This window comes from Drosophila suzukii, unplaced genomic scaffold, assembly GCF_043229965.1.
Source record: "Drosophila suzukii unplaced genomic scaffold, CBGP_Dsuzu_IsoJpt1.0 scf_7, whole genome shotgun sequence".
NCBI classification, from domain to species: Eukaryota; Metazoa; Arthropoda; class Insecta; order Diptera; family Drosophilidae; genus Drosophila; species Drosophila suzukii.
In genome coordinates, this window is record NW_027255939.1 from 2,535,004 (window position 1) to 2,548,011 (window position 13,008).

A 13,008-nucleotide genomic window follows, 5' to 3' on the forward strand; every position below is an offset into this window, starting at 1 on the left:
AACGGAATGATCGAGGTTTACCATATGATTGTGTGTATTTGATGCTAACCGACAGTTGTTGTAGTTATTTTCTTTTTGTAAGTTGCTGACCGATACAACATGAACAAATTACAAAAAAATGTTTACTCTTGAAATGCTACACATTATCAATAAGCCCACACATACCAGAATAAACTTTAAAGCAGACACCGAACAAATCGCTCCCATCTGCAGACACTTCACCAAAATTTCGTTTATAACTCCGACTGGGACTGCAGACACTTCACCAAAATTTCGTTTATAACTCCGACTGGGCTTGAAATATATTGAAAGAAAAGGAGAAGTGTCTTTTATTAACCTTTAGCCGGCCAATACACACCAGAAATAAAAACACAATAGGTGATACAAAACTCATAAAATCAAAATTATTTCATAAGCTTTAAAGACAAGTTGCCAAAGTATAAATCAAAATGCAATGTCTAATGACGCCAGTGGTGTAGTTGCATTTTTTCTAGGATTCTTCCTTGTCAATGCTTTTATTGTTTAAAATAAACAAAAATTTCATTTTTTCGAAATCTGCAAATAATTATGTATTTTGAGTCAAAGTATAGATATACCTTTAAATATTGTAAATAAGAAATATTTTTTTTATGGTTTCGCGCGATTAACTACACAAGACTACAAAATCCGGACTTTTTTTGGCTTAAGACTAAACGCAAACGTTTTTTTATATTTACCCCATTGATCCCAAGCTTGGAAACTTTTCATCAAGACACAGTCGTGAAAATCGATTTTTTAGGTAGTTTTTACGGCTTAGTAACAGCTAAACCATTCGTAGGCCAGGACCAGAATATAGCTGAAATAGTACTTGAACCTTAGTCTTAAGCAGTGAACAATCAGAATTTTTGTCTTGGTCTTTTTTTTGTAGAACTTTGTTATTAAACGATGTTTCCCTGTGAACGGCATTACAGGTACTGACGGTACAAATATACCTTTTTGAATATAACACGTAGTGAGTATAATTGTAAAAATAATTTTAGGTGAAGAAACATGGTTCTCCAATTTATTGCAAAATGAGATGTCACACTGTATACATATTACTTGCAGGCTTCTTAATATACAATAAACCGTTATACCTAAAATAAAGTATAAAGAATTGTATATTTATGCTTTTCCTGTTAAAGGACAGACAAACTAACATTGATCTAATACTATTATAAGCTAACACATTAAGTTTTTGCTGCTTTCATCACATGCAGAAAAAATTTAAATTGAGTTTTCTCTTACTAATTAAAAATATTATCTACGGTTTTTATACAATAAATATGTTTTCATTGATTGAGGAAGTTGAAGTTCTTGTATACGCTCCTCCATGTTTGCGCGACCAATTTTTCGTCTAATTGATCTCCGACAAAGATCCATTAGGGGCAGGGGCTCGGCTGAAAATAAAAATGAAGTATTAATTAATTTTTATAAATGTTAAAAATTGAAAGTACTCTAAAACAGGGGCATGGGCCCAAAAAATCGCGAAGTTACCCTCGATTGACCGTGATTTCTTAGAAATTTACGTGCAAATGTTTATCTTGTAATTGCATTACAAAGTTTCGTGCCTTGCTATAAAAACAAAGTATATTTTTCTACAATTTTAAGTGTTATGCTAAATTAAGTAGTCTCTTTTACGATTCCGTTACCTTTTTGAATTTTGTTTCCTAACATTTGGGGCTTCCTAACATTTAAAGACATTGTTCTTGCAATGAGCGATGAAGACCTCTTTGCGCTTGTCAAACGCACAAACGGTTTGTGCAGCGGCATGGAGTTTTTCTTAAGAAGAATCACTGTCCCAATTGCAATCAGCCCGTTACACTATCTTTTGGGACCATAATGACCGTCGAAAACAAAAAAAACAATAAAGGAAGATAACTTCGGCAATCCGAAGTCTGTATACCCTTGCAGTTATAATTATAAAATTTAATTCAAAATTCTTAAATATGCAAAAAATGATATTCCCAATATTATAAATGATAGGTCAAAAAACACGTAAGCTTAAAATTTAAATGTATATAAAAATGCTGTTAATTCCACACCTCAGATGAGCTGAAGGCTAAAGTTTTAACTTTAAACTATCTTTATATAAATAAATAAATATTCCCAATAGTATAAGATAATATGTCAAAAAACACCGAAGCTATAATTTGATTCACATTATTTTCCCACCAACTTTTCGATCGTTCCTATGGCAGCTATATGATGCAGTCGTCCTATTTTGATAAAATTAAATTCGAAATTCAGAACTAATAAAAAAATGTTATTTCCAAGCGTAGGATGTTATATGTTAAAAACACCAACGACATTTTTTCCCCGATTAATCCTATGCGAGCTATAAGATATAGTTGTTCGATCCGGCTGGTTCTGACTACCTGCAAAAGAAAGAACACTTTTGGGAAAGTTTCAGCCTGATAGCTTTAAAACTGAGAGACTAGTTTGCGTAGAAACGGACTGACAGATGGACATGGCTAGATCGACTCGTCTAGTGATGTTGATCAAGAATATATATACTTTATGGGGTCGGAAACGTTGAAAAATTGCGACTTAAATCATTATACCCTCTGCAAGGGTATAAAACAGGAAAATTGCAATGCAGCATTATAGTAAGAATTATTCAATTTTATCGAATTTTTACTTAAAGTTCTATTTGTAATCCCTGAAACGGATCTTCTTCAGAAAATCTCACTTTTGCTGAGGGGACAAGCGTGTAATTTTGTGACGTGGAAGATAAAGGGATCCACCAGAAGTTTTCTACAAAATGAGCTAGGCTGGTCCCAACAGACGGTGGTTGACTGGAATAATTTTCTTCGGTAAATTGGCATCAGCTGGTCGGAGATCGCCAAAAAAGTAATCGGTGGAGTCGGTTCAACCGTCGAGATCGACGAAAACAAAATTGGACATCGTAAGTATAATGGAGTGGTGGATGGTCGGTGGGTTTTTGGAGGAATCTCCAGAGAGGCGGGTACTGTTTTTTTGGAGGCTGTGGAGAACCGTAGTCAATAAACCCTACTAAACCCTAGTCCCCTGACCAAGACTATTACCACTAAAAGTAAATTTGGTGAAAAAACGTATTCCAACGGTAGCCATAATTCTAAAAGAAAAACCAGCCTTCTAATTTAAGACAATGTAGTTTTTGAAAGCACTGAAACAATTAAAAAACTCAAAATTGGTAATACTCTAGTGTACGGCCCCTTACCCCCGGATTTAGCAAAAAAATTATCCTCCAAGGATCGCGATTTCTTACGAGTTTACAAAAAGAAAAAACGGCGCGGTCTGCCATGGTTCTCTTGTAATGGAATTGCGTGTTTTGCCATAAAAATACAGTGGGCTTTCTTCGAAGTATTGCTATAAAAATAACTATAGGCTTTAAAAAAAATAATAAAGTTTTACCCAAATCAAGGTCATGTCGGCTTGGACTTCAAAAAGTCTAAGTCTCGACATTGTGTCAACACACAAAAAAGAGCGAAAAGGCTTCACTGTACATGCATGTTTCAGGTAGTAGCCGATTACAATCATAAAGGCCAAAAGGCTTACTTTCCTAATTATTTTAGTGGACAATGTTATGTGGATGGGTTTTTTAAATTATTTATTGTAAAAAAAAATAATTTAAAACAAGAAAGGGAGTTAACTTCGGCAAGCCAAGGTTTGTATACCCTTGCAGTTATAATTATAAAATTTAAAAATACAAAAATGATATTTCCAATAGTATAAGATAATATGTCAAAAAACACCGAAGCTATACTTTGTTTTATATTATTTTCGGACCAATTTTGCGATCGTTCCTAAGGCAGCTATATAATATAGGTATCCGATTTTGAAAAAATTAAATTTAAAATTCAGAACTATTTAAAACTGTTATTTCCAAGCGTAGGAGTTTATATGTTAATAAACACCAAAGAATTAATTTTAAAAAAATTTTTTTTTGATTATTGCCATGGGCTCTATAAGATTTAGTTGTCCAATCCGACTTGTTCCGACTTATATACTACCTGCAAAAGAAAGAAAACTTTTGAGAAAGTTTAAGACCGTTAGCTTTATAACTGAAAGACTGCTTTGCGTAGAAACGGACGGACATGGCTAGATCGACTCGTCTAGTGATGCTGATCAAGAATATATATACTTCAGAATGTATATACTTCACTGCGTTGCAAACTTTTGACTGGAATCATAATACCCTCTGCAAGGGTATAATATTGATCCATAAGTGCGTAGAAGCCAGTCTTTGGCGCCCCTTCGAAAAAAATGTGCTTTGCGGTGAACACCATTGCGCATCGCAGGGTTAACTGAAAAAATACAAAAGATTCTGCGTTTAACAGATAATTGCATTCCGCTGCTAGAAGCCTTTTTTAATTTTCAGTTATTTTCTTAGAGTAATTTTTTATAACACGACTTTTTATATTTTGTTGAATTAAAAAAAAGTCAAGAGAGAACGCTATAGTCGAGTGTCTCGACTATCAAATACCCGTTACTCAGCTTTTAAATTAAAAAATAATAAAAGTTAAGTTAAAATTTCAATTCGCCAAAAATCGAATTAGGCACACGCGTTTCGCTAGCAGAAAGAAACGGATTTTCGGTCTTTTTACTGCCTTCTAGTGCTTTGCAACAGTGGCTTAACGATATTCCGTCTCTTTATTTGTTGGTGCATGTGAATGGACTACAGGTCAGAATGGAGAGAGAAAATGCAAAGAGCGAGAAAGCATCCCTCCTACGCCAAATCGGAATTAGATAATTTAAATTAGTACTAAGTTTTTTGGAGAGAGAGAGAGGGGAAGACAAAAAGGACAAACTGTTTAAATTGTTAATTACTCAATAGAATAAGTTAGCCGCGCACTCTGCTTTCTTTTAGCGACGGCAGCGATTTTCGCTCTCATTTTTCTGCACATACTTATATTTCCGGCAGCACCAAGAAAGAGAGAGCAATACATAGAATAGGCAAACAACATTATGTTAATGACTTCTTAAAGCATATTTATTTATTTATTTATTTATATCCTAGCGCTACAAGTGCACACTTATAATTATCGAGCTAGTCACATTGAGTTGATACTTTATATTATTATTATTTTTAAATTATTAAAACAATTTCTCTCGCTCTCTTAATTAATATTAATGACTAACATCAAATTTTCGTAGTTTCTTAGTTAATATTATTATTGTTTTTAATATAAATTTTTTTTTATTTTTTTTTCCTTTCATTTAATTTGTATACTTATGTGTACTGGTATTTTAAAAGATCTTTAACTTTATTGTAAAATTGAGTTGCGCTCCTAATTGTTTTGCATTGGTGCGGTAGATTGTTCCATAACCGGATACCATTTATGAAAAATTGACTTCTCGAACACAGTGTTTGTATTCGAGGGCATATGCAATTTTTGGTTCTTACAGATGTGGCTGGGGTAAGTTTATTGAAAAGATATTTTGGTTCTCCACTCGTCACTATTTTGTGAAAGAAGATTAAAATTCTGAGAGCGATCCAGGAGGTCAAGTTAAGGTCAAGTATTTTATATGTCAGTTCTGATACGTGGTCAAAACATATAACGGACAATTGAATTAAAAGCTACAGTTAATGTGCGCAAATCCCGCGCATCACAATTTCCAAAAATTTCTATGCCGTAAAAGAGAGTGGGCAGGAGGATAACTTTGGCGATTAATAGTCTAACTTCCTCAGTTATCATGTACATATATTGTAATCTAAATGTTGGCATTAGTTGTTCAATAAAATATTTGGTCAAACAGCTTTGTTTGGAAGATTTATTTTTGTGGCTCAGTTAGGCTTGCAACTATTTACACAAACACATGCATAAATACATTTGCCATTGTTTGGCTCTGACGTCGTTTCTTTTCTTTTTGGGAGGTTTGTGGCCGTTAGAGTGGGCGTGGCAAACTTTTTTGTATGTTAATCGATAGGTATTGACGAGACCAAAACCGTGGTCGCCAGTTTTGGGCGGTTTGTTGGCGTTAGAGTGGGCTGGCAATTGGCACAACAAAGCTTAGGAAGCTAAGGAATCTAAATCTGAAATCCCAACTCTCCAGCTTTGATAGTTTCCGAAAAAGCAACTTTGTTCTGTTCTAGCATTTAAACATTAAAGTGGACGTGGCACTCTGACGAAACAAACTTGTATGGCAGCTTTTATAGTTTCCGAGATCACAGCGTTCATACGGACAGACAGACATGGGTAGATCGACTCGGCTAGTCATCCTGATCAAAAATATATATTCTTTATGGGGTCGGAAACGCTTCCTTTTAACTGTTACATACTTTCCCTTTTACTCTATGAGTCACGGATATAACTACATGGCCTACTCCAATTGTTTTAGTTCACACACATTTACTTAACATATTGTATTCATATAAAGGCGATCTGTCAGTAATTTTTAGATATCATGAATATCAGTTAAAAAAATGTGTTCGAGAAAAGGGCGTTTAAAAGTTTGTCATTGAGCGCTCTGTCGGGCATTCATCCTCAGCACCATAATTTTCGAACAACATTAAATATTAAAACGCCTTTTTACCCAAATATTTTATAAAAAATATATAAATACAAAAAATGCAACAAAGTTCTTCGATTTTTGAAACCGTGACGCCTACTCACGGAGGTCTACCACCGTGACGTCCACCACCTTCGCCACATCAAAACGGTCCAATATATAGTTCTGTTTGCTGACATATAATAATGTCGTCGGAGAGTAGACAGTCAGAACTGTCAATCAAGCATAAAATCACAACATTTTTTTTTGAATTATATAGTGAAAGGACTCATAAACGATTGACAATTAGAAAGAGCAAATTCGTCACCACAATAATGTTCAATGCAAACGAACTGACTAGCTCCCACGAACATATTTGTCAGTTTTTATGGACGCAATTATTTTTAAAGATACTTAAAATAAAAAAGAAAAGGATGTAAAACAAGAATGGAATCGAACTTCGGCACGCCGAAGTTTCAATACCCTTGCAGGTCGTTCCCGTGGTAGCATTGTATGTACAGAGGTTTCCGATTTATAGAAAACTAAGAACTAATTCCAGGTAGTATTCGCTCCGACTTATATACTACCTGCAATAGAAATAAGACTTTTGGGAAGGTTTCATCCCGTTAGCTTTAAATCTGAGAGACTAGTTTCCGTAGAAACGGATCGACTCGTCTAGCGATGCTGATCAAGAATATATATATGTATACTTCAAGGGCCGGAAAAGCCTCCTTCACTGCTTTGAAGCTTCTGACTTAAATCTTTATACTCTCAGCAAGACTATAAGAAACCCAACTTTTCTCAGGTTTTTACAACAAATGCAGAGAATTAAAACCTTTCTTGTGGTGTTCCAACTCTTTTCTATTGGTAAAGGCAGAACGACAAGAAAGAACACTCTAATCGACTCGCTACTCGGCTTTAGGTAGTGTGATGGAGATGGAGATATACATGTAGAAAATCGGCTACTTCCGAGACGGCACACTTTTTATACCCTTGCAGAGGGTATAATGATTTCAGTCAGAAGTTTGCAACGCAGTGAAGGAGACGTTTCCGACCCCATAAAGTATATATATTCTTGATCAGCATCACTAGACGAGTCGATCTAGCCATGTCCGTCTGTCCGTCCGTTTCTACGCAAACTAGTCTCTCAGTTTTAAAGCTATCGGGCTGAAACTTTCCCAAAAGTCTTATATCTTTTGCAGGTAGTATATAAGTCGGAACCAGCCGGATCGGACAACTATATCTTATAGCTCCCATAGGAATAATCGGAAATAAAATGTTCAAAAATTATATCTTTGGTCTTTTTTAACATATTACCTCCTTTCCTTGGAAATAACATTTTTTAATTAGTTTTGAATTTCGAATTAAATTTTATCAAAATCGGAAGACTATATCATATAGCTGCCATAGGAACGATCGTAAAATTGGTGGGAATATAATATGAAACAAACTATAGCTTCGGTGTTCCTTCACATATAACCTCCTACGCTTGGAAATAACATTTTTTAATTAGTTCTGAATTTCAAATTTAATTTTATCAAAATCGGACGACTATATCATATAGCTGCCATAGGAACGATCGTAAAATTGGTGGGAAAATAATATGAAACAAATTATAGCTTCGGTGTTCCTTAACATATAACCTCCTACGCTTGGAAATAACATTTTTTAATTAATTCTGAATTTCGAATTAAATTTGATCAAAATCGGACTATATCATATAGCTGCCATAGGAACGATCGTAAAATCGGTGGGAAAATAATATGAAACAAATTATAACTTCGGTGTTTTTTTTAACATATAACCTCCTACGCTTGTAAATAACATTTTTTAATTCATGTCGAATTTCGATTTTAATTTTATCAAAATCGGACGACTATCTCATATAGCTGCCAAAAAACGATCGTAAAATTGGAAATAAAATTTTTAATTAGTTCTGAATTTTTTTGAATTTAATTTTATCAAAATCGAACGACTATATCATATAGCTACCATAAGGACCATCGGAAAATTGATGGGAAAATAATATGAAACAAATTATAGCTTCGGTGTTTTTTTAAACATAAAACCTCTTAAGCTTGGAAATGACATTTTTTTAAATTAGTTTTGAATTTCGAATTAAGTTTTATCAAAATCGGACGACTACATCATATAGCTGCTATAGGAACGATCGGAAAATTGGTGGGAAAATAATATTAAATAAATTATAGCTTCGGTGTTTTTTGATATATTATCTTATACTATTGGAAATAACATTTTGTGTATTTTTAAGAATTTCGAATTATATTTAATACAAACGGACGACTCTAACATATAGCTGTCAAAGAAACGGTCAGCGAAATAATGAAATATTTATTATACCATTGCATTTATTATTTTTATACCCTTGCAGAGGGTATAATGATTTCAGTCAGAAGTTTGCAACGCAGTGAAGGAGACGTTTCCGACCCCATAAAGTATATAAGTTAACACGGTCACCCAGCAACAAGAAAGTTCCCAGGCTAATCCCGCATCCCAGCGTCACCTGCAGACATTGCACAACGACGGTGCTATGGTCAGCACAATCAGCGGGCAAGGCACTGCGACGGAAGCAGCGGCTGCCCAACTCAATGCACGAGGCGCCGGGTCAGCAGTTTCGGAGCATAGGGCTAGCTTACATTTTAAGAATTTATGTACTTAGCAGTTAGTCGAATTTTGGAAATAAATCGTGACGGTCATCGCCGCGCGAAAACAAAGTCGTCTCAAATACTTAATTGGCACCCAACGCGTTCGTAAGACCCTCGATCCGTCGTTCAGTTAAAAAAAAAATTTTTTTCAAACGCGTTCGTAAGACCCTCGAACAGTTAAAAAATAAAAACAATACCAACGAACCAACAGCAGCAGCAGCATTAACAACATAATTTAATACGCCAACGTCGTCATACCAGGAACTGGCAGCAACAACATAAGAAAGATCAGGAGGAAGAAAACTACAACGAGCACCAGCAGCGGCAACAACATTTTAATTTAAAAAATTAAAATTAAGACCATGTAAGTGGAGTGTTCATTGATATTTTTCCCCGACTTATCCGACTCAAAATATTAAAAAAAAATGATTACGAATTTTAAAAATAAAACAATTATTTTTTAACATATTCCAAGAGTCTCAGACAAAAAAAGCAGCGCAAGTTCAGACAAAATTTCGTAAAATTTTTGAGAAAGAAATTAAATACAAAAGGAACAAAAATTCTTTGTTCTTTGTGTTAAAGAAAATATATGAGTGATAGTGAAATAGAAGACTTGTTAAACGAATTCCGAAAACTCAGAAGCGCGGAAGTTTTCAGGAAAATCCAAACAATTCAAATATGGCAATGACCAACGAGCAGTTAAAAGCCATTGTAGAAGGCGCAGTTGCAAGCGCCCTCGCCTTGCAGGAAAGAAGTTTTGAACAAAAGTTACTTGACGTTCAGAAGCGCTTAGGTGGAGTAAATATCAACACACCAGAAGTAGAAGCATATAGGGATGCTGAAATCAGAATAAGTGTTTCGTGTAGTGAGACCTTAGATATTATGAAGTCCCTACCGGACTTTGAGGGTAAAAATGAGACGTACGTCTCATGGAGAAAAGCGGCGCATACAGCATATAAAGTGTACGAAAAATACGACGGTAGTTCCAAACACTATCAGGCACTAGGAATATTAAGAAATAAAATAAAAGGTTCGGCCGATATGGTTCTTTCGTCTTTCGACACACCTCTAAACTTCAAACCGACTAGATTTTACATACGCAGACAAACGACCCGTATACTTAGTAGAACAGGAGATGTCAACGCTTCGTCAAGGAAACATGACTCTCTTGCAATACTATGACGAAGTGGAGAAAAAGCTGACTCTTTTAATAAACAAGACAATTATGACCTACGACATTACCGTAGCGGCGTCAATGAACGAAAAATATAGAGCAGATGCGCTTCGCGTATTTATTTCAGGAACAAAAAAATCGCTAAGCGATGTTCTTTTTTCGGCTCGACCAACCGATCTTCCTTCCCCTAGCTTTAGCACAAGAAGTAGAGGCCAATCACGAGCGATATATGTTTGCAAGTATTTTTTCCCGTAGCACGGAGGAGACAGAGACAACAGGACAGAGAAAGAAATGCAGTAACAGATTCTAGATCTAACCTAGAGGGTAAAAGCCCCTATTTTAATAAAAAACCAAGACAGCCACTCAGACAGGATCCAGTCCAGCCAATGGACGTCGATAGTTCATCTCGTTTTAGACAAGCAACTCAGAATCAACAAAGTGGTCCGTTTCATAGACAAACCCAAAACAATCAGTGGGAGACCAATCAACAAAATATTCAACCCAACTCTTACAGTAGCCACGGACTGGCACATAAAAGACCCACTAATAGTAGCGCGAGGTACACGGGGCCGAAACAGCAAAGAATAAACCATTTGGCGTTAAACAATGACCAATCTAAAGAAAACAATGACGAGTACCCTACAGTAGCCGAAGAGGAAGTAGAAGACATAGATGATGACCTCGTAGAATATGACGAAATAAATTTTTTAGGCATAACTCCCTGCTCCCGTTCATATAAAGGGATATCGCAGGGAGAAAAATCAAACTTTTGATAGACGGGGGCTTCCAAAAATTATATCAAACCTATGAAAGAATTAAAAAACGTTATTTTCGTAAATAAGCCATTTTCTGTAAAATCAATCCATGGGCACAACACTGTAAACAAAAAATGCATCTTGAACCTATTTAACACAACTACAACATTCTTCTTATTACCGAACTTAACAACGTTTGACGGAATAATTGGACTGGACTTGTTAAAAAAAAACCGACGTCGTGCTTGACCTAAAATATAGAAAGTTAATAACTAACGGCAATTCTGAAGAAATTAAGTTTTTGAAGTGTCAAAATGTTAACTTTACAAAAGTTGATGACATTGAGGTACCTCACGAAATTATGGAAAAATTTCAGTCAATGTTAGGAAACCGCACGGGTGTATTTTGCAGAGCCGAATGAGGCGCTGCCTTACAACACTAATATCATTGGTACTATCCGGACGGAGAACGAGGACCCAATATATTCAAAATTGTACCCATACCCGATGGGTGTGTCCGACTTTGTAAATACAGAAACACAGGCTATGTTACGAGACGGCATAATCCGACCATCTCGGTCTCCAAACCCGGTTTGGGTTGTAGATAAGAAAGGGACTGATGAACAGGGAAACACAAAAAAACGCCTTGTAATAGACTTTAGAAAACTTAATTTATCCTATTCCGAATATAGTTTTCATCCTGGCCAATTTAGGCAAAGCAAAGTACTTTACCACTTTGGATTTGAAGTCTGGTTTTCACCAGATATTACTCGCCGAAAACGACAGGGAGAAAACGGCCTTCTCAGTAGGAAATGCGATATACGAATTCTGTAGACTTCCCTTTGGACTGAAGAATGCACCCAACATTTTTCAGAGAGCCATCGACGATGTGCTCAGAGAACAAATAGGGAAAAATATGCACGAACATGTGAAACACATAGCATGGGTCTTGGACAAACTATATGAGGCAAATATGAGGGTTGCGCGTGAGAAATCTAATTTTTTTAAAGAAGAGTATTTAGGTTTCGTAGTTTTACGAGGAGGCATAAGAACATGCCCAAACAAAGTAGATGCAATTCGTAACTACGAGCAACCAACCACACTATTCAATGTCAGATCATTCCTTGGTTTAGCAAGTTACTATAGGTGTTTTATTAAAGACTTCGCGTCTATTGCAAAACCTATAAGTGACATCCTAAAAGGTGATAACGGCAAAGTGGGTGCTGGACAATCAAAGAAAATACCAATTAACTTTGATGAGAATCAGCGCCAGGCTTTCGAGAAGCTTAAGAATGTCCTCTCATCTGAAAATGTAATGTTATTATACCCAAATTACAAAAGAGCGTTTGACTTAACGACAGATGCTTCGTCTTTCGGTTTGGGAGCAGTCCTATCACAGGACGGAAAACCCATAACCATGATATCACGAACCTTAAAAGACAGGGAACTAAACTTTGCAACGAATGAAAGGGAGTTACTAGCAATTGTATGGGCCCTAAAGAGCCTCAGAAACTACCTATATGGCGTGAAAAATTTGAACATTTTTACTGACCATCAACCACTCACTTTCGCCGTCTCAGATCGCAATCCAAACGCCAAAATTAAGCGGTGGAAAGCTTTTATTGACGAGCATAACGCCCAAATTTTTTACAAGCCAGGAAAAGAGAATTACGTCGCTGACGCGCTGTCCCGACAGCACATCCACTCACTGGAAGAGGATGCACAGTCAGATATTGCCACAATACATAGCGAGCTATTACTCACCTACACTATCGAAAAAACAGACAAGCCGGTCAACTGCTTTCGGAACCAAATAATAATAGAGGAAAGCGGAACTGCTTTTGTTAGAACGGTCATTATGTTCGGTGAAAAGACTCGACATCTCTTGTATTTCTCGGATAGAGAAACACTTATACAGAGAG

At 35.9% G+C, this 13,008-nt stretch overlaps 1 protein-coding gene across 2 annotated transcripts in view; it reads right to left on the reverse strand.

Annotated features, from left to right (window-relative positions):
- Positions 1 to 1,010: 1,010 nt before the first annotated feature.
- The window catches only part of gus (splA/ryanodine receptor domain and SOCS box containing gustavus), a 30,184-nt gene continuing 18,186 nt past the window's right edge, over positions 1,011 to 13,008 (reverse strand). For both annotated transcript variants that reach the window (XM_070999393.1, XM_070999394.1), the window contains exon 3: positions 1,011 to 1,418. In XM_070999393.1, the coding sequence (XP_070855494.1) occupies positions 1,279 to 1,418 (140 nt within the window). In that variant the 3' untranslated portion in view covers positions 1,011 to 1,278. The remainder of the gene's footprint in view (positions 1,419 to 13,008) is intronic.